Here is a 26,436-nt window from a genome sequence, read left to right as displayed (position 1 = left end):
CCATACCCTAATGCTGAGATGTATTGTTTTTGTCAATATGGCTGCTTTGTGGTGTACATATTCTAATGACTGAAGTGATTTTTGGCATAAGGAAGACTTATGCAGTGGTGGCAGTTTTTTGTCACATAGCTATGCCTATTTATTTCCAGTAAACTCCTTAGAGTTAGAGAGCATCTCTGGTTTAATATAGAAGGAATCTGACATAGCTCTGAGGAAGCTCAAGTGTTTGTGGAAAGAGCTGTTAATCTTTGATCAACTGGGGTCTCCTTGTTACTGACTTTGATTACACAAGTGTACAACTTTAATTACAGCTTTTAATAAGATTTCATTTCTTCCTAGTCACATTCTTTGTATAGTAGAGCAGCTTATCTTTTCTTTCTCCCCTGCTCCCCTTCCCTTCCCCCCTGCCTTTTTATGGAAAAGGGCGTTTGAGGTCATTGCAGGGGATTCAGTGTCTGGAGGGATCCTGCTGTACAGGCTCTGCCCATGCTGTACCCTCCACTTGCTTGCACAGCCCAGAGAGCTCTCTCCTTCAGCTGCCCTCCACATATCCCTGTGCTGGCAGCCGCCCAGGAGCTGGTGGTCAGCAGGGGGAGGACAGGTCTGTGAGGCACAATGTTCACACAGATGTTCACTGCTGCACAAAACCTCTAAAAACCCCTTAGGAAGTCTCTGTAGGCAAAGGATATTCTGACCTCCCCATCATTTGATAACCTGAGACTTGGGTAAATTGAGTTCTGATCATCAGAATTGAGAAGGGAGAACTTGAGGTGCCTCCCTTGGTATTTGCTGTATTTTTGTTCTTCCCTAAGCCTCTGCTTATGGCCCCTGCCAGTGATAGGATATTGGTCCAGTATGGCCAAGATGAGAAGAGTCTGACTTCCATGTAAATCATAAGGTACAACTGAGGAGTCACTTAAAAGATGTGAGTCACAAAAAGATACAGATGGCAAAACAGAGCAATTTGCTCTGATTTGACATTCAGAGGTGTGCAAAATTTTAAAATGCCAGTTGTGCCTATGGAAGAGAATAGTGGGGAAAACAACTAATAGAACAGCAAATCTCTGTGCAATATCTCTGTGCATGCATCCCTTTGGTTCACTTGCTGTATGTGCTATACTCTTTTTGCACACTAATGAATATCAGAGTCAGAGCAAGTTATGCCATCTATCATTCTGCTCCTGTTTTCTAATGAACTTACCCCTAACAGGTATCTTTCCTAGCTATTCATGTCACGAGTGAATTTCACCTTGACAATAGATCAAAAATGAGGTTCAGCAGTGTGGCCCACCTACTTTGCAATGCTCCAGCATGACAGCTGCTTTGTGTCCTCAGGGTAGCTTTACTTTGATGCTTTTCCCTGTTTAGAAAAATTTGGAGGGAGGATTTTGGTAATCTCCAGCAGGCAGAGTTTTTAAACCTATCTCAAGGGAGGATGAAGATTCTACAGAATTTTTGAACAAACAGTTATTTATGAAGCAAGTGACATTGTCTTTAGAACTGTTATTGCCACTGGGCTCCAGAGAAAAGCAGCATTTGCTATGCTGGATCTGACTGGTCGCTGCTGTAGCCTGCTGCTCCTGGCACCTCAGGCTTCACTGTGGAAAACTCTGGAAGGCTTATGACAAAGCATCTAGTCTGACCATTGCAGATATGGCTCTAGTTATTCAGGGGTGTGTTTTCATGCCTCAGAAGCACACAATAAGAGAACCATGGTCCTTGCTCTTATGGGCTCTTTGGCACCAGAAATGCTGGAGCGAAGTTCTTCTAAACTTGGCTGGCTTTCTGGTTGCCTAAAACATACTGCAGCAGTTGCTGTAACATGGGTTTGAAATGACTGGTTTGCTGAATTGGCTGGACAAACTACAGGGGAAGGGAAACAATCAAAAGAGTTCACTGTGGTGTACATGGGCCTGACCCTGGGTCATGGGGCAGTGTGATTGCATCATTTGCTCATTCAGTAGCCACGCTGCTACTGAAAAGATCTGTGTCTGGTTCCTGACAGCCTGATCTTTTGATGAATTCGACATCACTTTCTGCATGATCTGCTTCATCAGTGTCTCGTGTCACCAACATTTGCATCTGTCCAGGCAAAATTCTTCTGTTTGTCCATTTTCAAACCAACCTCACGTCCCCTTTTCCTACTCTTGTTGGAGGGGGCAGCTCAATCGTTCTCACTGTGCCCTGTCTCTCTTGGCAGCCTTGGGGACCAGTTCTACAAAGAAGCGATTGAGCACTGTCGCAGCTACAACTCTCGGCTCTGTGCCGAGCGCAGCGTCCGCCTCCCCTTCCTGGATTCACAGACTGGGGTGGCTCAGAACAACTGCTACATCTGGATGGAGAAGAGGCACAGGGGACCAGGTTGGTAGTGCTGTGTCTCTGTATGCACGTGCATGTACGGAGGGCTGGCCACTGAGCCCTCTTGGGGTTTAATTAATAGGAGCTCAAACCTGCTACAGGCCACACAGAAGAGAAACTGCCTAAACCTCTGTGCCTGCAGGGGATTTCCTTTGGTAACTGCGGAGAGCTCATGCTAATTACTCTCTCTATGCAAAGAGGTGCCTGACACGGTAGTTTCTAAGGCTGCATCATTGTAGCTCTTTTCATGCTATCAATCCCAGTCTGTAGCAGAAGACTCAATGCTCTGCTCTAAGAAAGACTGGAATTACCTCCAAGATGGAGGTGGGAGTTTTTCAGATGAATGCTGAAAATAAGGAACTATATTAGGAAGGATATAAAACTGAAGTAAAATATAGGAGAGTCCATTAATTGAATTAATGTTGTTCTAATGGTTAGAAATATACCTATAAATCCTGGTTCTGCTTTGGATAGGTTAACTTGGATATCAGTTCTGGAGCTGTGGTTCCCTTGGGTACAGAAAGAAGTTGGTACATTTCCTTAAGGAGCTTTGGCTAATGCCTGTTCCACAGCTCAGGGAAGCTCCAGGGAAAAGAGCACCGTTATTTTTGTAGACTTCAGTCAGTTGTTACTTTGTTAGACTAAATCCATCTGAAATCCCCTTTTGAAAGGCAAAGGACAGTCACCAGTCACCAAAGACTGAGATGTTGCTCAGACAGAAGTCCTTCTGAACCCCAAGGGGAATTTGGGCTATGTTGTAGCTCAGTACCTGACCAATAATTAGCTCAGGGAAAGGATTTTTAACAGCACCAAAGTGTATTTCTAACTTCATTTTTTTCCCCTTCTTTAGTGCAGCCCAGAGAATCCAGGCAGGAAGGGACCTGGGGTACATGGGCACTGGAAGTATGACATGCACACATGTGCATAAATATGTGCCTGTTCTCTAAACAATATTTACACCCTCCCACCTTCACCCTCCATCCCCTCAAATTCTAGATCTGAAATTATGGGAAGGTGAAGCCTGCTCTAATCTCCTCCACTGTCTGTTTACAGGAGATGAAGTGAGAGGAACACACAGGATATTCCTTTACGCTCCTGGGGCTAAGAAAACAATTGCTGCTTCTCAAAAGTGCCTAGCTGAGTCTTAGCTGAAACTTTCCTTCTCCCCTTTCTAGGATACACTAAAGGAAGGATCTTTGTGCTCCTCCTATTACTAAAATATGAAAAGTAGATTTTGTGTTGTCTTGCAGTTCTACCAGAAAACTGTTTATATAATAAAATGCAGCCACTTCTGGTGCAGGAGACAACAGATCTTTTTACAGCGTTAAAAATATCCAAAGAATATTTCAGCTACAAAAACTGCTGGGGTAATTCAGGATGGCTGAACGTGGTTCACAAGATGGGAGTTTTCTAAGCTTCTGGACTGACCCTTCTTTGGTAGGATTGCTTCATAACCACAGTCAAGTGTTTTGTTTCAGCTGAAAATTCTCTAATCCTAATTGATTATGCTTTGCATAAACTTCCCTTTCCCACAGTCAGAAGATATAGATATATATATATACACACACACACACAGAGGTATATATCCACTGTGTTCATGAGTAATGTTTTGTCAACAGCATCTTCCACAGAGACAGACACAGAAAGTCTTGTGTGGGTGTCATTGGCATTTGTACATGTGCAGAAGGAATCATCATAACTGTGTTACAGCATCACGCCAGGAACTAAGATGTCTTAATTCTTTGCCTTTCTCAGCCACAAGCTTTGTGGACTACTTTGAGCAAATTCATTCTGCAAATCTTTCCTTCCTCACTTCTGATAGTGAACTGTTTGGCAGCTGCCCCTGCAGAAGGGGATAGGTGACATTTCTCCTGCAGGTCTGCACTGGATACTAATGGTGGAACATTCTTCACAAAGAGTATCAAGTGAAAGAAGCCTCCTGCATCTGCATGGGCCACCAAATCTGATGACTTTGTTTTGAATTAGAATAATCAGTGTGAAATGAACCAGCCCTCCTCCCCCATATTTGCTTTTCTCATTCTTGATTTTTATTAGCCCATTTAGTGCTCCCCTGAGTGTCTTTCTCTAATCTATTTCTTGTAGTATTATGGTGAGTCAAGGGATCCCTCTACAGTTTTAGCATGCCTGGTTTTGGCCTGTACACAATGTGCTTGTGCCCATACTAAAGGACTCTGAAAATTCTCTGCCAGCCCTCCCAGTATCTGTCTTATGTGCTGTGCTCACTACCATTTACTATCCCTAACCTGAAAAACAAGATAAAGACAAATGGCAAAGCTCCAGGACCTCTTTTCACTTACACAGACTTGAAAAACAGAGAAGACTCAGGAACTCAGCATATTAACCTGAGTTCTTGCTGTTCTCTTTGTTAAAGGAGTCAGAAATCTGCATCTCATGATAAACAGTTCAGGGTTAATTTCGCACAATACTGCACATAACTCCCTCCTTTTCCCCTCCTCCTCTGGCCTTTTACACAAGCTTTGAGTTATTACTCTCCTACACTAATGAGATAAACAACATAACTCACTGCAGGTTCTGCTATTTCCTCTGTAAGCAAATGGTTGGAACCTTCTCTGGCTGCCCTATAAGGTACCAGAGAGAGAGACAACCCACAGAGGGCTGAAGATGGTGATATGCATTACTTCCATCTTCTGCAGGGTTGCCTGTAAAGGAGCTACATTCAGAGCATTCAGAACTGACCCTTTCCTTGTTGCCTCTCCTTTGAGGACCATCTCCAATTCATGTGAGCCAGCACAGAGACAGATGAGGAACAGGGCAGAGAAATGAAGGTAGCATTGGTGGGTTGAATGAAGTGAAAGTTTGGTAAGTGTTTTAAGTTCAGTGGATGGCAGTATATTAATGAACAGGCATGCTTTGAGTAGCAACAGAGAGCTTACCTGAAGGGTTGCAGAGGTGGATGTTGGATCATCTCTTTCTAATTGATCTACCTGCCACTCTCTAAGGAAGAGGCTCCCTCAATTCTCCTTTCAAGTTTCTAATTGGGCTTTCAGCATGTGTAGTTGGCTTTTGCTGTCCTGGCTGAATCCAGAACTGCTCTTTTTTATAGGAGTGCTCAAACTAGTAGATATTCTCCCCAGACTAGTAGATCTTTGCTCCCCTCTGTCTGGGACAAAAGCTGGTAATTATTCCTTCAAATGGCTCCTCTGTGGAGGCCAGTGCAATGGAGGGCTGATTTTCTGTCCTATTGCTTTGATGTGGTAATTGCCATTTCAGTGTTGTCTTCAAGTCCTTGCACAGAACCTGCTGAGAAAGGGTGGGGCTTCTTGCCCCCACCTCTTTAATTACTCACATCAGAGCCAGGTACAATCCACCTTGTCATTATAGCAATTGTTTGCAGTGGTTAATGTTTGCAAAGTGGCATGAAGAAGGGTGTCCAAACACTGTATAAGTGCTAGTTATTCCCATTTTTATTTGCAAACCAGTCCTGGGCAACCTGTTCTGAAATGTGTTCTTCTGTGGACATTTCAGATGTGCACAATGCCCAGCTTTCAGGGCATCAGTGAAAGAAGGGCATGAAAAGTCCAAGTCAAATAACATTCTGTGCCCTGAAACAGCCAGAATCTCTGCAGGTACTCATCACTTGGCCATACTCAGGCAGTGTGCTGTAGATGCTCCAAGGCCTTGGCAGTCGGTGGAAGGTGCTGGGGTCTGAACTGCATTCCCAACAGCTGAAATATTTAAAACCAGGAAATTAGGTCTCATCTGCAGAATTCAATGAGCACATTCCTTCAAGGTGAATTGCGTTATTGTGTCTTCCTCCCAACCCCCAAGTAAGAGGATAGTTGGTTTTTTTTTGTTTTTTTTTTAATCCTCATTTGGTCTGGTGAGTTGCTTTTGTTCCCAAGCTGGTATTCTCTCCTGGCTGCTTCAGAAGAGAGGAGAGAACTCTTGGGCCATCCCCCTGCCCTTGAGCTGTTCTGCTTTACTGGCACCCCCTTGATGCTGTCCAGCTGTTCACTGTCAGTACAATTTCAGATATAGCAACACCACTCCTGTTCTCTCTCTTATGTGGTCTTGCCTGATTTTTGAGGACAATGAGTCTGGAATTGAAGTCATGCTTTGTAGCCCCTTCAAGACAACAGGAACAGCAGAAGGGCAGAGGAGCCAAACCAGAACTGGTTGACAGAGAGGGCAGGAAAAGCAGAGGAGAGAATTAAATTCCTCCAACTTTTCTTGCTGGGTATTTCTGTGTGTCATGACTATCTGGGGCAGTTGAGGATACTTAGAAGCACTTGTCAGTGTGCTTCTGTGCCCTTAGCAGTGATGCATTCAGAAAGCCCTGCTGTGTCCTGAATGCAGGAGAGAAAAGTACAGCTTGAATATTGGCTGAAGGGTGTCTGTCAGGAGAGCCAGGGCAGCTCAAAAGCCAGTGATGCCAAATATGATTTAAGGGAATATGCGGTGATATAAACATTATTGGTGTATCTCCTCCCTCATTCAGAATATTGGCATGAGGAAGTAAGAGTCAAAATGAAGAATTAGTGTTCAAACAGAAGTCCAGAATGTAAACAAAAATACAGAGTCAGACCTCTTGGGTCCTAGTTTGCTCCCATTTGGAAGACACAAATTTCCTGACATGCTCTGTGCATCAGGGCCTCAAGATTTGCATGTCAGAACTTCATCTCTTCTCTCTCAAGGGGCTTTCTCTGCCTGTGGAGGAGGCATCACCCTTGTGACCCAGGAGAGTCTGAAATTCTATTTACCCTGAAGAAATCACAAATTATTTATGTGCAGCTCTGATTTCAGTGAGCTGAGTGAAGTGTCTAAGTGAGACCTAGATTCTCTGTAGGCCTGATCCCAAGAGGTGCTGAAGAGCCTCAGGAGCACTGGATGCCTTGAGTGTGTAGCTCTGCCTCATGATTTGCAGGTTGAATCCTCCAACAAGGAGATGCTGGAAGGGCAAGAACAAAGATGCTAGAGATGGTGCTTGTGGTTTACAAACTGAAATGTGATTAATTTTTTGCCTTTAATCTTCAGGCCTGGCCCCAGGTCAGCTGTACACATACCCAGCACGCTGCTGGCGCAAAAAGAGGCGTTTGCATCCCCCTGAGGATTCCAGGCTGAAGCTGCTGGAAATTAAACCTGGTAAGTATTTGTTTGCCTGCCTCTCCCGAGCTGCAGAGCAGCTGGCATACATGCAAACCTGGCATTTAGAACTTGCACTTTATCTTTGCTGCTTTCCAACCATTTCTCATTGCATCTGTTGCATCTTACTTGATTTGCTGTAACCATAACCACCAAACACTCTGCATACAACTCATCCCTTACAAAAAGGTGAACAAATTGTATTGAATGCTAGGGGAGCTGAATTTATCTTCTGTAGGGTTGAATCCTGGCTTCTATTAGAAAATTAACAAGGATGTAAAGAATCAATGTATTACTAACTTTTCCTCAGTAACTTACTAGTGCAAAGTCTCACTGATTTCTGCTGCCTAATCTTTGTGAAAGAGACCACTGTGTGTGTGAAACAGTAAGTATAAGATAAGATTTTTCTTGGTGGGGCTGGTGACAAGGGCTATGACCAGATTATGAACAACAAATAATAAAAAATAGGCAGCATATGCCACATTTGTGTATTTCTGTCTGACTTTATGTGTACCTTTGTCTATTCTTTCATTCTTCTTGTCCTTGCTACTCTTCCACAATTAAACTATGTGAAGTGATGAGTCTGGATGCTGAATGAGTGACTGTAAAGCAGATGTGGAGGAGCTGCAGCTGTGTCAGGTAGAGCATAGTGTTGTGCATTCTTCCTTGCAGTTTGTAATAAAGGCTTGCTGTCTCTGGGGTCAGCTATTATGAGGAAGAGGGAACACATACACTCACAGCTGTATGTGGTTTTTAAGAGGTGAGACACTGTCAGTATAAAAAGTACAGGAGAAAACCCCCAAATGTAAATTAGAATATTTAAAAAACCTGTTTGACAGAAGAAGGTGCCTGGGAACTGAGCTACACTCAGCAGTACTCATGACTTTGCTTCTATGCAGTAGTTGGTGGAGAGAGAGGAAAGGGCAACAGAGACAAGTTCAAAACCCATTAAAATCAGAGGCAAAATTCCTGTTGATTCTGGTGGAAACAGTTTTTCAAAACTCCCTACCTTCAGTATAGGAGACATCAATGGACAGTTGGAAAAGAGGAAGAAATTCCTATAACCAATCAGTTTGGGTTCAAATCAAGGGCAAAATCTCAGCCAGAAAATAGAACTAGACCTCACAGCAGAGCTGCTTAGAAAGAGCTGATGAAATCAGTCACGTACATTGATGAAAATGAGACTGGACTCTAGGAAGAGGATGATGTTGGCTCGTAAAAGTGCCTCCCTTAGACTTTGTGATGATGCCAGTACTGCTGTGCCTTGGTAATTTTGTAAGGTAAAGCAGGGTAGAGTTTGACTCTTTTTTGTTTGCATTACTCTTTGCTATACTCACTGAATGCCAAATTAGTGCATTCCACATGCCACAGGGCATGAAAGGCAATTACCACAAAGTTATCAGATAAAGAGACCTCAGCATGTCTGTCTCTGTGTTGTTTTCCTGCTATAAACATCTCCTCTGCATCTCAGGAGTGCTACTTTTGTTGCATTGCCAGTGGCAACCAAATAAGGCGAGTTATATTGCTCTGCCATTTAAATCTATTTTCCAACCAATTTCTATCTAGTGATTAACTTTTCTTACCAGTTATACCACAGTTTCACTCCATCTGTGCATATCCAGAATAGACTCAGTAGCCCAAAGTGCAATTTTCCCCTTCTCTGATCTGAAAGTGTAAAACCTATGGAACACCTTAGACCTCCATTTAAAGGTAGCTTTGAGAATTTGGGAGAAAGAGAGTATAATTTATTTGTAACATGGACAGCAGAAATACTGTAAGTTTTGGAGAAGACTGTTGTAAAACCTAGTGCTGAACCTAGGAAGCTACCTAATGCTGACTTCTTTGTCCTCAGTTAAACATCAGATGGTTGTATGGGGAAAAGATGTGGAAATTTAAGATCTATTAAAAAGCACAGAGATGACAGCTGTAGGATGCATAAAATAAATTTGAAAGAAATCTAATCTGTGTGTTCCATAGTTTCACTCCACCTAGGGGTTGGGCATTCTCTTCATTCCTTAGAGCTGTTCTTAGCAGCTGGAAAGTGCTTATGCTTGGTTAATATGCAAATAGTTGATTTTTATAGAAGAGGCTGTGAAATTGTTAATATATTTTGAGAGATTTTTATAATTGTTATATGTCATGTGCAAGCAATGCATTTCTACAACATCAAATTAGGGCTAAACCTTAGCTGTATTATGTTAACTGCATAGAAGTACTTCTTGTAAAACAGCCACTGTAACAAACACAGAAGAGGATCTTTTCTCCAAAAGCTGCCATTCCAGCAGTCAATGGGATTGGCACCAGGAGTGTGAATACTTGCTTGGACTACACCTGGGCTTTCAGAGAGGCTTATTATAGCAAAAAGTTGTATTCAGAAGACACCTACATAACTCAGGAGAGACAAAGACCTAGGGGTTTTTTTTGGTAAGTCATAGCCAGTCATGGGCTGGTCAGTAAGTAGAAACTTATCAAACTATTGTCTTCCCAGCAGTTCCAGGGTACAATAGATCATTTAGTAATAGTATAGTATAGTTTTAGGTTTATAGCTATAGCCTACTTTTGCAGTTTACGTAGTGCATGACACAACTCAGTGAGTGAGTTTCACATTTGGTAATACCAAAATCTAATGAAGAAAATAATCATGCTCCAATGGTCTGCTGTTTTTTGTAAAATGGAAGGTGCACTGTAATGTTTTTCCTGGGGTGAGTTGATGCCAGCTTCTTAATAGAAGATAGTAGTTTTTTTTTTGTCCTGATATGTTGGTTTTATTTGGTTTAAAATAAAGGTGTTTGGTTTTAAGAATAGTTACAGCCAAAATTGTGCACAGGAATAGGAATTGCTGATGCAGCCTTTAGATGTCTATTTTCCTTGGCCACTGTATTCAGAGTTACATGGATGCATTACCCCACTGAAGTGGTTTGTTCAAGGGTCTAGCAATGTTCATGTTTCTGCTATTTCTATGCATCCTCCCTCCCATCCAGTAGCCTATCCAGGAGAAATTAAAGTATTGCAAACACTTAGTTATGATAGTGCCTTTACTGGCAATACAGTCAGTATTCCAACCAGATCTTCAGGATTTTTACTAAGTATTCCTGACATTTACTTTCATATGGCCTGATCTTCATCTTTCATCTGTAAATCATATTCTTCCCATCAAAACCAAGCATTATGGCTCAAGTGTAGCCTAGAGTTCATTGTTATAATGGGCATGAGCTCTTACTTGAGTCATTATAATGGAGCAGTCAAGACTCCTATGAAAACTGGTACAGATTTGAAACAAATCCTGGGCCATGGGCAATATATTGTCGTGTTGCCAATACTGTGATTTCATAGGTTCATAAAATAGCAGATGGAAAGGGATCTCTGGAATCATCTGGTCAAACCTTTCTTGGCAAGAGCATGGTCTAGACAAGACGTCTCAGCATCATGTCCGGACAAATCTTAAAACTGTTGGGGAATCTACCACTTCCCTGGGCAGATTATTCCAATGGCTGATTGTTCTCAATGGGAAAAATTTTCCTCTTGTCTCCAACTGGAATTTCCCCAGGAGTAACCTGTACCCAGTAACCCTCATATGGTTCATGTGACTCTGTAAAAAGAGTGTCTCCATCTCTGTAGCCACTTTTTAAATACTGGAATACAGTGATAAAGTCTCCTTTAAGCCTTCTCTTCTCAAGTCTGAACAAACCCACTTCTCTCAGACGTTGCAGGCTTTCCAGGCCTTGGATCATCTTTGTAGCCCTTCCCTTCACCCCCTCCAGATTATCCACATCTCTTTTGTATTGCAGGGACCAAAACTGAGCACAGTATTCCAGGTGTAGCCTGACAAGCACTGAACATGATAATTACTTATCTCTGCTGGTGATGCCCTTGCTGATGCAACCCAGCATCCTGCTGGCTTTATTTTTTTATTGCCACAGCAGCACACTGTTCAGCTCATGGTTCACCAGGACACCAAGGTCCCTGATCTGCTCCCCAGCCAGGCAGATCACAGCCTGTCCTGCACTCCTGAATTATGTTTTCCCAGATGCATTTCCTAAGTGCAGAGTTTTAAGCTTACTAGGTGCTGATACTCATAAAATATTTGTGAAACTAGACTTCTGTTCAAGCAAGTATGGGAAGTCTGGTTCTCTGCAGAATCACCTGTGGTGTTTGCATGGCACTTCAGCACAGAGCAGTGGGAGGGCTGTAAGCAGCTCATGCTTCCACGTTCACTCAGCTGCCTGTTAAGCCCAGTAAAAGAGGAAAAACAGAGGTGAGCCCCTGTGCTTGAGAAGTCTGGGAATGGGTGAGGGAGAGGGTTGAGCTAGGTAGCCTGACTTCCAGTGGAGTGGGAGAAAAAGGAGAATTTTTAGCTCTACCACCAATGTGAATTGCAGGTGCTGTGAATGTGAGCAGTATGGTTCTGGCCCTTGGCAAAATCAGAGCAGTTGGAAAGACGAGGGCTAGAAATGAGAGGGAGATCCTGGATTAGACCCAAGGCCCCTTGAAATCATAATTGATCCTTGTCCTATATACTTAGTGGTTTCATGGTGCTGGGTAATATCATGATTCTGTGTTGGGTTAGCTATCAAAATTGTGGTAGTGCTATTGCCTACAGTAAACCCTGCTGACAGGCAGGTATTACCCAAGCTTTGCACCTATGCAGATGAGAACAGATACAGTGAGTGTGGCCAAAAACTCTAGTGGAGTTTAAATTGGTAGTGTCCTACTTCAGTCTTACAAGATGGCTAAATATAGGTGCACATATACATACCTACAAAGCTTTTATTTCACATGGTGTGTAAGTCTAAAGAATATGACTGTAATGTTTTTGTGTCAATTTACTGATGTCCTTTGGTTTTGGACTGAAAGCCCACAGTGAGGTTTCAGAATGGGCAGCCTTCCCACCCACTCAGAGGGTGTGAAGTAGGGTTTGTTTATGCTACCACTGTGCTGAGAATGAGCTGGGGTCCTGTGCTAGTGTCTGTCCTCTTATATCTGAGCAGTCTGGTGTTCAGCTGAACTACAGAAATGGGGTTTTTTTACCCGTTGTTGGATAGTAAAAGCAAACCAAAGTATTTTTCATTTGCTATTATGAACCATGGTAGTTGTCTGAAGCAAGTAATGAAAACAGACTTTTAGTTTCAGCTGAACAATGCCTGATTTGTTTTTATTCTGACATATGAGGTATACCTAGGTGAGCATGCTTGTGGATGAATGAACTAAATCCTTACAGATAAGCTATTATCTCTTTAAAGCATCTCTATTTACCTTGTGGAGACTGTGACTGATGGTATAAGGTACTGTGTGTTTCCTGAGAAGTGAGGAGTGCTCCCAACTCTTGGGGGAAATGCTCAGCATGTCTGTGGAGGTCTGTGGTCTTTAAGATGGGGCACTTCACCAAGATAAAGTTAAGATGACATTAAAAAAACAAAGAACAGAGTTTGCAGTGGTATCACTTGCACGATAGTATCTAGAGACTCAAGCAGCATGTTAGATCATCATCCCAGGGGTTGTTGTGAAGTCCTCTCAGCCATATGCTTACAGTCCAGATACACAAAATATAGTGAAGGAAGTACTTTGGTTCCAAAATGGAGAAATGAGCAACAAAGGGAATAAACTACTTCTATGACGTTTTAACCAGAGGTTTGTGGTGCAGCTGGAAATCAAACCCAAGAACACAGAAAGAACGCAGTGCTGCTGAGTTCCATGTTATTTTTTCTGCTCCTGGTTGCTATGCCCAGTTTCACTCCAAGATATTAGAGCCTAAAAATAATTCAAAACACTTAATTTCATGAGAATTTCCTTTTCCATTTTTTTTTTCCATAGGCCAGTTAATATTTACTAGTTTCACTTTTGATTTCAGCAATTTGTACACAGTGACATATCGGTTCCTGTTCTGTATGACAAGACAGCAGAGTTGTTTTGCTATGAACACTGTAAAGAGAGGCACATCTCTTAACAAAAACTTTTTCTACTATTTGACAGTTTTCCTATTATCTCTGTAATTAAAGGTCATGTTATGTTATAGAACCTGCCTGTGGCTCCTTTTTAAGGTCCATTAAGACCATCTTAGGATCATAACTGGAAGAATAATTGTGGTGCCAAATAAGTGCGTCTGTAATATGCAGAAGAATTGGATACAGTATTCCTGAAGGAGGCTATCATGTAAACCTGTCAGCTCTTCAGATTTCTGACAGATTTCTGCACATGTGAATTTACCAAAGATACTTTCTGTGTACAGCTTATTTTAGGTTTTTTTGGGGTTTTTTAATTGTTTGTGGCTTTTATCAACATTTGCCATGATGAACCCTGCATTTAGGGTGGAGCTGACTTGACAGGAGCAGGTTTGTTTTTCTGATGATTTGGTCTGGATTTCTCATGTAAGAAGGATTTTAATAGCCTGTTAGCAAACTTCTGTGAGTTTTGCTCCTGGCTCTCCAAAATTCTGAAATGAAAATGTCATTTAAAGTCTGCTTTTAATTCAAGTCCTTCTGCACTCTGAAGTACTTTGTGTTAGAAAGCAAGCAGAATCCCCACCTCTCCCCGTCTCTTATGCTGCGTTGAAGTATCCCTGATTTGAAGGTGCTGGGTCCCCCGCGCCCGGCGGGGCCAGTGCGGTTGTGGCGGGGCCGGGAGCGGCTGCAGCGGCGCGGCGCGGCCGGCAGAGGGCGCGGCGGGCAGCGGCAGCTCCGCGCCGGGGCCGCTCCCAGCGGGAATTCCCCGCGGCAGGGACGGCCCGCGCTCGCACAGCGTGCGCCGGGAACAGCGCCCGGGCCGCCTGAGCCCGGAGTACATCTCCTTCCCACCCACACTCACCCGTCTTCGTTCTTGTCACCTCGTGCAGAGGAAAAGAAAAAACCCTTAACTTTTTGGGACGGGGAGGGTGGATGGTTTTCAGTTGCCATTCGATTTGTTAGAAAACACATCTGCACCCTAACCGTGCTGAGTCCTGAGCTTGGTGTGTCATGTGCCTGTGTGTGTCATACTTCTGTGTCTTGGTCTGTCATGCATCTATGTGTGTCACATTTCCATAGCACTTTGGAACAAAATGAAGTTTCACATTGTGAACCCAAATCTGGGAGTGGGGATGCCAGAGATGTCAGGTTTCTGTCTTTGCTGGGTTTTTTGTACAAGTATAAATATTGAATTCTGCTGGGCCTTTTCTTTTGGGTTTCTGGCCTAAATTTTAGTATGTGTTTATTCATCAGCTAAGCCTGCAGCTTACAGATTGGTCCATCGATGCTCTTGAATCGAAACAGTAGGCTCCAATTCTCCACTAATCTTGTGTTCACAGCAGGACATGTCACCACAGGCAAGACCTGCTGCTTTAAGGCACTTACACTTCCAGCTATGACTTGTGTGACAGAAAAAGTGACTTTCTGTCACCAAGAGAAAACTCATCAGTGTGGGACCTCCTTGTGAATCAGCTTCTTTCTATTATACACACATTTAACCAGTTTATTCCACCTCATCCACCACCTTTCAATTCTGCCTAGAGCAGGGACCTTTCCTGGTCCAGATCTCTGGCCAGATAAAGTTTGCTTTTCTTTTCTTACATGGCACTGAGAATAACAGAGAACCTGTCTGTTTCTTCATGTATTCACTGACACAGAATCATGATATAGAAGTCATGCAGTGAAATATGCATTTGTCCCATTGCCAGCCTGCAGCAGAGGTGCCCATCTCTGCACTTCAAGTCATACCACACCACCACATCCTTGCATTTTCTATGCCCCACACAGGACCAGAGCCAATGGAATATGTCTTTTTCTCTCAACTTCTCAGTGTGTGAAATGGAGGTACTAAAACATCAGTCTCCTTTAACTCAAAGGAGTACCTAACAGATATCTAATAAATACTCTTAGAGAGATTGGAAGGGGTATGGGAGGCCTCTAAATAAAAAGAAATGAATGAATAAATCATGCTATTTGCCAAGCTCTCAAAGTGCCAGCGTTAAATATTTTGGCCATCAGCAGAAATACTTGCAAAACTGGTATGGAAGTGTACCAGCTCTGGTGCACAGCCTGGGCTTACATGTACCAGGATGATGATGATGAAAAAATAAGGAATTTGTTACACACCCATATATACAAATAAAGAGACTCACCACAGGTGAATTGTTGAGCCAGTTTTTGCAAGGCTGGCTGTGCAGTATAATTGCTGGAAAGATATGTCGAGTTTTGCTCTGTGTAATTCTTGCTTTGTTTTTCTGGCCACTGGGGAGCCAGCCTTCTGTATGTGGTACAGAAGGTGTACATGTGGTACATGGCTGCCAGGGCTGTGGTAACCTTTCCTTCAAATAAAGTGCTACTCTTGCTTGGTGTTGTTACATGTGATAAGCTGCAAATTCTTAGACTAATTCAGCTCAGTGTCTTTTCCCCCAAATGGAATTTCATTATTTTGCAGTTATGGAAGTAAAACACTCATTTCTAGAAAAGCAGATAATATTCTATAAATAGTCCAGTCAAGAAAACAAAAACATTGTTTCTGCTGTTTAACTCTACAGTCATGCTGGTAGAATTTACAGGATTAACTTTGTGTAAATAGCTTCTCTTTCATTTGTAAGATCTGGAACAGGTCACTACATGTATTTTATATTCAAAGTTTTACCAGGAGAGCTCTGTTGTTTAGCTCGGAGGGCTTGTATGAATCACTCAGGATTACTCCTGGTTCTTGTGTGGCTGAGCCAGTTTGCATAATTAGGAGAGAGATGCATGAAAAAGCTACTGGGCTTTGGAACCCCTCTGGGTTTTGATCAAAAGCCCACTGAAGCCAGACCCTTTGGCTCTAGTCATCAGGCTAAGGCAGCAACTGAACAAGATAAGGCAATTTTGGAAGCTATTAAATCCAGTTTTCTGAGTTCTCTGGATCTTATCACTGGGAATGGAACATAGGCTGCATGTGTAGCGTCCCACAGACACAAGGCTGTTGTAATTTCAGAAGCAGTGCAGCCACTTACAGGTATTTTTTTCCCACTGCTGTATCATCTTAGCTGTATTTAGTATATTTGTGAAAATAGAGTTACGATGACTTTGGAGGCAGGCTGTTCTGAAAAAATGTTCTAGTCATTACAGTGGGCCATTAAATGGAAGGAATGAATTGTGCTGTTGGTCTCCTTGGAGCCTCTACAGTGTGACTGCAGGTCATGTCTCGGGACTTGATCTGCAAGACGTGATGGGGAGGGCTCAGGCAGCTGAGATGGAGTTGGCTTGAAATACCTGGGCTGCTTGAGAGAGAACTTCCTTGTGGTGCCACCACCCTCTCCGAGCCATCCAGCCCATTGTTTTGCTCTTTCTCTGTTCTTGGCTACTGTGTTTGACCTACATCTGTCTGCTAGGATGTGTCTTTGGGAAAAGGTTATTCCTCATGTGCCTCTCAAGCTGCCAAGGCCTGACTGAGAATGCTGTGTCTCCAGGAGACACTTTATTCCTCCTGGAGAGATAGAACACTGTGGATTTATCCCCCTGCTATGAAGTTAACATCGATGTGTGTAAGTAACCATCAGGATTATTTATTTATGAAATAAACAGATTTAACCTTAAAATGAAGGGAGTGAAGGTAAGCTCAAAGCTTACCAGAAAAAAGGGCTATGGGGAAAAAACAATGGGGAAGCACCAGGGGATGGTGCCTGGGGAAATGCTGGAACCTGTCAGATCCATTTCCCTCAAGGCACAAATCACCAGCTCTCCAGCATGGGGAGGGGCAGACAGGAAGCTGTGTGTCCTGTAGGAGTCTTAGAGCTAGAACTGAACCTGAACATCTTTCCTGGCAAACCTACTGCCGCTTTTATAGCCAGTAAAAATGGCCGAGAAAGGATAAGCCACATCGTCAAAAGGGTTTTTGCAGTGCACAGGTACTGTTCAATGCAAGTACTGGACACAAGATCCTAGGAAATGGGTATTTTTAATTTAATTCATTGCATCTATTTTGTGTGTTCATATGAGTAATTCTGGGAATTCTCTGGTAATCACATGAAAAAGGGTTTATAGGATCAAGTCCCCAGGGCTTAGTCTCATAAGATGCCAAGCTGTCTAACCCTAGCAAAGGAAAGCACCTGAGCTTGGGCTTTAAGAACATGAGTGATCTTTTAGTAATTAATGGGACTTGTCACGTGCTTAAAGTTAAATCTACATGTAAAGTACTGGGTTGGACCAGACTTGCAGGTTTGGTACTCAGCATCCTGCACAGAGCCTAGTGAAGTCACTGGCAGACTAGGTCGACAGTATGGTAGAACCTATGTGCTGCTTTATAGAAGAAAATGTTAACAAAACCCAGAAAAGATATTATGGAATATAATTACAAAAAAATTGGTTTAAAACCCCTATTTATTAAATTTTATTGTTCTTCTGACACACAGCAAATTAAATTGATTTGTAGCATGAAATATTCTAATATTTATAGCAGATGTTATTTTCCTGGTGCATAATATAATGGAATGAGCAATAAATGTTAATATAACGTTCAGTTTCTACTCTTACAAGCCAAGCTTTATAGAACTGCTGAGAGTAGAATGGAGAGAGTATGATGACTTCCTTTCCCACATCCCTGTACCTCCTACTAACCTTCCCTGGCAGAAATTTCCATTCTGCATTCCCATTCTCTGTAGTAAACATTTTACAGCCTCATAATCATCTCATAGCCAAGAGATATTAAGTATGTTTTTACTAGGTTATGATTAATTTCAGTATTCCCTGCATTTTGCATTTGATTGACTAATAGTTTTTTACAGGTATTTTATTCTTCAGGATTCTGACACCATTGGTGTTTGCCATAGCATCTCTTCCCAGTGATGAACTCCATTAGGGGAGGAAGTTTGATGCAATACACTGGAATAGGTAGATATGTCTTTTATGTCCAATGTCTTCTAGAGAAGAGATCTCATTTAGGATGCACTTGGAACATGGTTCCCCTTTAACAAACCAGGTAATTTAGGCCTGGGACCTTAGCTGTTGTAGGTAGGTAGTTCTGATAGAGACAACAGAGAGCAGTGATCTCCATCAGATAAAGCTATGATTCTTGATGTAGGAGAAAGGATGAAAACTTTACCCCTCTTGATGGAAATTATGTCCTTGTGAATGCACGTGATTGCCCTTGGCAAGTATGGGGTTTATGTCTTAGGAAAATATATGGTCATGATTAATATCCTATGCATGTCCTAAAGAGCTGTAGTGAAAATCCTTTTGTTGCTGGCCTAAAATAAACAGCATAGCATGATGGGAACAAAAGACAAATTTTCAAAGCAGGCTCAGATATAGTGCTAAAACTACATATGAACACTTGAAGCATTTATTTGTGTTTTTGAGGGATGGTGAATGCTTTTATCTTCTCATGATTTCCTTGGTGCAATGTCTGTAAATGACACAGTTACAGATATGCGCTACTCTGACAAAGTGAGGTTTGTGGTTACAGGAATTTCTGCAGTGATGCTAATTTGTAAGTGATGCTATGGATACATCTGCCATGTAATGCTCATTGCCTAAGTGAGGTAGCAGCACGGCAGGAGAACTGGAAACACAGAGGCTGTATCTGTGAGCAGTGCTATAGACCAGGACAGCATCAGCAACAAAGACACTATTAACTAAATAGAAAGGACTCAGGATTAAGTGCTTTGTGCCTCTGAAGCTGCTATACCAGGGCTGGCACTATAAATATACTTACAGGATATTCTTCCAGGGAGCTTTCTGTTAATATCTGAGTGGGCAAAATAAAAAATTAACCTCTCTCTGCTAAAGATGATGCCCCAAGTACCTCTGAACTCTTAGCAAGTGCTACAGATGGAACAAGAGTACATCCAACTTTTTTGTTTTGCCTTTCAATCCTGAATCTTAATTAGTTCCCTACTGCTTTAGTACATGCACAACATTTTAATAGTCATAAGGACTTACTCCAATCCACACTGCCATTTCCACAAATCCCTCCTTCATACCAGTGCGATCCTGTCCCCCCCACCCCCCCCGTATTTAGGAATAGTGTAAAGAACACTAAATAGCCAAGCATGTAGCTGTAGATTGATGAGGTTGTCACACCATTCCCTTCACTGTTTTCTTCCAACCTGCACTGTGCTCTAATAGACGGATGATTGCCGGGGGAGAGAGAGACTTAACAAATCCCACAGCCAGATGTTCAGGGATGGACAGAGCGACCTTCTCAAGGAACCCAGAGGACTAGAGCTGTGTCCTTCTGAGGGAGAAGGACAGTCAGGTGCCCCTGGCTGCCTGTATTTATCTCTCATTTCAAAAGGAGCACAAATGGCCTTAGCATGGCTGCAAGGATGGATGTTTTTCAGTGCATCGCGGGAAATGACCAGTCATCCGTCTCTTCACTGTGGAGTCTGCCTGCAGCCATCAATCTTGAAGCCCAGCATGGCAGCTCCTTTTGGCTTAGTTTGGCTCAGTGTTAGATGAACAAAGGGAAATGAAAGCTGAGCAGAAGGAAAGGAGAGAAGAGCAGCTATTCTCTATTTCACTTTGTTTTCCCCTTGCATGGCTCTCTCTCTCTCTTCCCCATTATCATCTATTTTCACTGTATTTTGTAAGGTGTGGAAATGTATATTTTCAGGGTCTGGGAGTTTACAGTGTTTCTCTGTTAGCAGAGAGGAGAAAGGAGAGAGATATTGAAAAGACAATTCAAGACCCAGAGATTCCATTTTTCAGACTTTTCTGTAGCAGTTTTCAGAACAAGCATGCCCTAGTTAGCTGCAGCAGACAGGGAGAAGGAATATAGTACCTTTCCTCCATCTTGCTATTTTTCTTCCTTTTTTTCTGATTCCTTCCTCACTGCCACATTAATGTTTTCAGATGTGTACCTTGTCTCTCCATTCCTGTTCTATTCAAAAAGCAATCAACAGAGCCACATGATGGGACTTTCTGGATACAGGTGTGTACTGATGCCCAGAGCCACGATGGCAGCTCCTGCTGCCAGTCAAACTCACTTGAGTCAAGCCTTCTTGATGTAACAGCACAGGGCTGTGCAGGCTTTGCATGAGCTGCCTGACCTCATCCAGCACCTATGGTTCCTGCTGTGAAACCAGAGGTCATGGCAATATCTTCATTGGTATGCAGCCCATCAGAAGAAAACACATTCAGACATGTCTGTTTGCACATCCAGCACTGAATTAGCTGGTTTCAGCACTGAACTCAGATGGGCCACTTTTTGCCTGAAATACTCAGATTTGATATACTTGGAGCCAGGCTGAAAGAAAAAAAGATGTGTGAATACACTACCTGCTGTACTCTGATTGCTAGGGTCTGCTTTTTTCCCACAGTGATCTGTAATGTTGTTTTTTATTCTGTTTTCCCCTAATATTCCTGCTTCTGGATATTATTAGAGCTCATGTTTGGCTTATTCTGTAGAAGGCTTATGTAGAGATAGCATTGTTCCCCTCGGCACTGCCTCACTGTGGTGTTTGATTGATGCATTTAAAAAAAAACATGTGATTGCATTTACCTTTTAATTTTCCTGGTTGATCACAATGATCTAAGCATCAGGCCCGACAGAGCCAGGCTTCCCTGCAGAATTGTGGTAGGAGATTTCTCTCTCTCAGTTTTTACTGTAGGCAAAGAATTGAGATCACCCAGGCATACAGAAGGACCAACTAAGCACTGAGGCAGAGCAAGGGAACTCTGTAAATACTGGACATCGAGCTCCCTGAGAAATCTTTACCTGCTTTCAACCCAAATGTGCCATCTGGAGTGAACAGACTTATGCCAAGATGGGGAAAATTTATACCATCATGGGCTTACGGAGCTGCTTTGCAGTATGTGCTGAGGTTTTTTTGGCATTTTTTTTCCTTCTTACCATAAACTTAAAGCATAAACCCTCAAGGAAAACATTTGTTTGGTGAAAACCAGTTTCTCCTTTCCCACGCCTTGCATGAGCAGGCATAACAAGTGGGCACAAGACCCTTCTGACTGGGGATATTCAGGGAATTCTTTTGTATATTCTTTAGAAAATGGAAGGCATCCTTTTCCTACCTGTGCATTTTATTGTGCCACTTCTGAATGAATGGTCATATTTTCTGCCACTACCCGTATTGCCTCCCTGCAAATTCTGAAAAAGACAAATCTTGTTCCCGTTTTCATGAGACAGCCTCCCCCAGATGGCACAGCTGTGTCTCGGGATGCCCTCTGGCTGGCCTGTTGGCAGGCATTCCCGTGGCTTTGAAGGTCACCTTGTTTACACCTTGCCTTTTTTCCCCCTCCCTATTCAGAGGCTTGCTGAGCCTGCAGGCTGGGCTTCACCATCTGCATTTTCCCTGGTGCCATTAATCTTCCTGTTTACCATTCTGTTATTAATTCTAGAGTTCACCTTTTTGTCTAAACCCTTTATAGGCCTCTTGAAATTGCTTGCCTTTTTGTGGCAAGAGATCTGAGCGTCTCAGAGATAATTTGCTTTGTTCTTTCCCATTTTTGAAAGGCTACCTACTAGCATCTCATGCCATTTTTCTATTACAAGCCTTCCTTCTTATAATAACATTTCTCACTTATATAGCTTCATCTGTCAGATGTATCTTAACATAGGAGTAAATATTGTCTTTGTCCTTTGGAATTTGTGAATTGGCCACTGAAATCTGCTATCTGTGGAAATAGTCCTACTTTTTGCGTGTTTTTCTTGTCTGGAAAGAAAATGTGTTCAAATCTGTCTTTGTGAGAGCCTGTAAGAGCACCTTGCATTTTTGGTGCATTTTATTTGAATGCCTGGATGCCTATTAATATTAAACAAGCCTTACCAAACCCCAGAGGATAGGTGAAGACTATCTCCATTTGACAGATGATGGAAAAGCAGAGAGTGTCTCTGTTAGAATTTGGCTCAGCATCACTTGGTGGGACAGCAGAGATGCCAAAGGCAGCATCTGGGGTGGTTGCTCCCTTTCCCATCCTCAAATCATTGCCACTTTGCTGTGGCCTTGCTGTTCTCCATTGGAGTGTGCAGTTCAATAGTCAGTGAGCCAGGGAAGGTGCCCCAGCTGTGCCTGGTGTGGCTGAGCCTCAGCCAGGGCTATGCTGCCCTCCCGCACGTGGCGGCTCTGCAGGGGCCACGCAGCTCAGGGCTGGCACAGCTGGCATCAGGCTGAGCGCTCTGATAAGCCCTGCCACAGTCCTGCTGATGCCTGGGGGTGAGCAGGGGTCTCTGCCAGCTCCCCAGAACTCTGGGGGTTAGAGAGGCCTTGCCAGCAGAGCTGCCCCTCATGCAGAGCCAGGCAGAGCTGAGCACAAACCTCCTCAGCACAGAGCACCAGAACGCACAGAGCTGTTCCAAAGGATCCCTGCAGGACTCAGATTGGCTCTGGCAGGTTTATCAGCTCTGGCTTAGTGCCGGCTCTGCTAGGCCTGGACTGAATTAATTGGGATGCTTGTGCACTGCAGCTGAGAGATAACTGCATTACAGAGATTTATCTGTTACTAAAGGTATCCCCTCCACTGTCCTCGATAAGGACGAGAAGCTATGCAGAATCTCACAGAATTTGCAGGAAGGTTGGCATGGCTGGCTCCACACATGGTTTATGTATGAGTTCGTGTGCAGTACAAGTGTTTTTATTCAGTTCTGTCACATCCAGTGCAGTTACTTGAGGTGGAGGTCCATTCCCCGTTACCCTTTGCAGAGTGTGCAATGTGGGCATGACTATCCCACCCGTGGGGAGGGGGGACTGGTGTTTGGTGATAACTGTCTGGTTAATTACTTAATTCTGGTGCTTTGGAGGGGCCAAAATGCCCATCATCTATCTGTCTGTGTGAGTGATTCTATATGCCCATTTACAGATAGATAGCCCAAGTTATTATTTTACTCCCAACAGACCAGAAGCCCTGTTAGGGTGACACAAAGCCTAAAGGAATAGGTTTTCTTACTTAATATTTTTCTCTAAATTGTAGCAGTTATCTTGCCTCTGCCCCTTGATAGTGCCTACAGTGTTGCTGCAGAAGTTGTGGTGCAGTGTAAGCCCATCTAGAACACAAATGCAAGAGTTACCAGAAAAAAAATGAGTGCTAGCAAAATGCTATTGAATGGAGATATTTCTGAATGGAGATGATTTCAGCCCTGAGGGTAGTTACTTGATCCAGCATTTAGTCTGATACTGTAATTTGGCAGTCTTTGAGAAGCAGGTACAACTTATTATATGTGACAATGATGTATATCTGTGCTGAGAAATAAATCTGTAGAAAACTTCCAAGAGACAACTGACAAGAGGGCTGTTTTGTTTTGTTTTGTGGGGTTTTTTTTCTTTTTGAGAGAGAGATTTTATAGAGGCATTCTCGTCTGCCAGAGAAATACAGCTGCTTGTAAAGACCACATTTGGATAGTGGGTTAAACTAAACAATGCTTAACCTTATGTTTAAGGGCCTCTGCAGTTTTCAGCAACCCTATTTCTCCCTCCTGTTGTCTTGTAGCTTCCTGGGACATATTTTAACTAGGGGCTGATAGAAGCTTTCCATTGAATCCCAGTCTTAAAACTCAAAGTTGTCTTCTGATATTTCTGCAGTTCTGCTCAGGCTAAAAAAGTGTACAGTCCCACCCACATAAGATCTTCCTCTGTCTTCCCTTTCTCCCCCTCCTCTGCTCTACCCCAACCTCATCATGACACTAGCAGCCTTCCATGAGGAGGTGCTAGGGAGACATTGGGATTTTCCAGTCTTCCTGTGCTCCGTAGAGCAAACCTCAGTAGTGCCTAAAATTTCAAACATCTGCTAAGATTAATGTCAGAGCTTTACAGGATAGAGAGTCCTCTAAACTGTTTTTCCCATTCAAAATGGTTTGTTTCTGTGGAAATATATACTCTAATATTTTCAAGTGGTCTTCTAGAAGTGGTGTATCATTGTCAGTGGTTGGATTCTTGTTCTCACAGCCCAGTTTACCTTGAGAGTGAATAATATACATGAGGTTTAGAGTGGGTTTAGTGGGAGAGACAAATAATTACTGGAGTAGCCTTACAATCTCTAGTACAGCGTGTCTATTTTGCAGCTTGGACTAAAAATAAAGTGAATTTGATGTTTACTACTCTCTAGGGACGTTTGTTTGGCTTTATGGACTCATTGTGAGAGTCTGTGTTATCAGTGATCTGTCCCAGGGGAGGCCCAGGGCTGGGCTGACAGGAGGTTCTGTGGATCATGTATGTGTAGAACTGGCAGTGACAAGTTTGCTGCAGATGGGTGCTGAATTGCAGGAGTGTTGAGAGAAAAGGATGGGACATCAGGGGCCATGGAAGATCAGCATTAAATCATAGTAGCAATAACACAAGCATCTGCCCCTGGAATAGCAGGATGTGGTGTAGTGAAAGAAGGGTTTTGGAGGTCTGGATCTGCAGGAGTGAAGGGCTGTGGTGTGCTGTGCTGGCAGGGGCAGAGCCCTGCGTTTAGTATGCCTGGTTCTGGTCACTGCTGTGAATGTATCAGTTCCAAGGGTGCTAACAAGTCACTGTACTGGCCATGGACACAACAAGCAAGCAGACAAGCTAAGGAGAGTCTGGCCGTGCCTGCACAGAAAAGCTACAGAATGCAGCTATTCACATAAGGCATTGTCTCCCCATTCTTTCTTAAGGGATTCCATCCCCCTGCCCCCACCCTTTGCACTCTACCGCTATATTTGTGCCTTGGAGATGTGGAGATGAGCGTATGATGGATGGATGGATGCTGCTTGTCTGGGTTTTTCACCACCATTTCCCCTGGGGCACTCTGTCTGCTGGCAGAGAGCACCATCCCAAAAGATGGTATCTTTTGCAAACTCGACAGTTAACAGACAGCTTCTCTCTCTGCATATTTCCCCAAAGAAGAGCAGGCTTAATCTGGTTTTATATGGCATATTTCATTATAATCTTTTTGACTTCACATGTTCCCGAAACGCCATAATAAATAAAATGCTGGGGGTGGGAACAGCAGAGATGCTGAGGCTTCACACTCTTGTGACACTGATGGATTCTCATTTTAAACTGTCATGGGATTTAATTGCTTGCTGAGCCACTGCACTGCACTTTCAGACACATCCTGCCACATCCTCTTAATGAGCTTAGTGGCTGCATTCACTCAGCAGTAGTTCTGCTTACTGTGAATTAGGTGGCTTTTTTAGACCACCTATATGATTTTAAAGAGGTAGTGGTTATTAAGGTAATATCCTTGGATTTATCCATCCTAAACAACACTTCATGGACTCGTAATGTATAGTTTCCTCTGACACTTTTTATATTCCAAAAGAATGGCACCAAGAAACAAAAACACAAGAATCTATGTGCAAAGTCAGTGTTTGTCTAAGAGGGTTTTTGAAAGCCGGATTGCTTTGGTTTGCATAGTAGCTGTCTCTGGCGTGATAGATCATGCTGGAACTCACCCAATAAGTATCTCTGTTTCCAATTAGAACTGGAAATGGAGCTGCTTACGAGTGCACAGAGATGATGGTTTGGGTGGCAGCTGCTACTGTGGAGATGGAAATGATCCATTGTAAAACAAATACGTTGCACTGTATAGAAAAAGGGATGATTGTTTTTAATTTATGTTTCAAAGAGACACTGAAAAGTTGCTTAGCTCTCAATGCGTTGTAAACCAAATGTAGCTTATTTAAGGACAGGAATTTGCAGCTATTTTGCTATTTTGGCAAATTGAAACTTGAAAAATCCCACCATTTTGTGGGATTTGTGAAAATGTGCTTCTTTTGGAGGCAGCAGTTCAATAGAAAACAGATAGAGGAATGATACTGGCATGGATGCTTGTTCAGATTCTACCACTGCAATCTCAGGACCTTAATAAACAGAGAGGTTGCTGCACTGAGCTGGTAAGCAGAAATAACCATGTTAATTTAATCACTATGAAAGGGACTCTGCCAAGTTAAGAAACATAAGTTATAATTATATGCACACATACGCATTTGAATTATAATATATGCACAATATTTAGCTGTGGCACCAAGAATATGATGGTTTACTAAAACAGGAAGAATTCTTAAATAACATTTTATTTTTCATTGATGATTTTTGTTGATTTGACA

At 42.9% G+C, this 26,436-nt stretch overlaps 1 protein-coding gene across 8 annotated transcripts in view; it reads left to right on the top strand.

Moving 5' to 3' along the window:
- DPF3 (double PHD fingers 3) overlaps nucleotides 1-26,436 on the top strand; it is a 180,433-nt gene that overhangs the window by 85,140 nt on the left and 68,857 nt on the right. For all 8 annotated transcript variants that reach the window (XR_011679230.1, XR_011679232.1, XR_011679231.1 and 5 more), the window contains exons 2-3: nucleotides 2,201-2,361; nucleotides 7,375-7,482. Coding sequence is in view for 5 of the 8 variants with exons in the window: in XM_071427225.1 (XP_071283326.1) it covers nucleotides 2,201-2,361; nucleotides 7,375-7,482 (269 nt within the window). In the remaining 3 variants the exon portion in view is untranslated. The remainder of the gene's footprint in view (nucleotides 1-2,200; nucleotides 2,362-7,374; nucleotides 7,483-26,436) is intronic.

This window comes from Agelaius tricolor, unplaced genomic scaffold (genome assembly GCF_023055355.1).
Source record: "Agelaius tricolor isolate 1412-34295 unplaced genomic scaffold, bAgeTri1.0.p SCAF_5, whole genome shotgun sequence".
In the NCBI taxonomy this organism is placed as follows: Eukaryota; Metazoa; Chordata; class Aves; order Passeriformes; family Icteridae; genus Agelaius; species Agelaius tricolor.
Note: the sequence above shows the minus strand (reverse complement) of the source record. Positions and strands in the feature narration are given on the sequence as shown.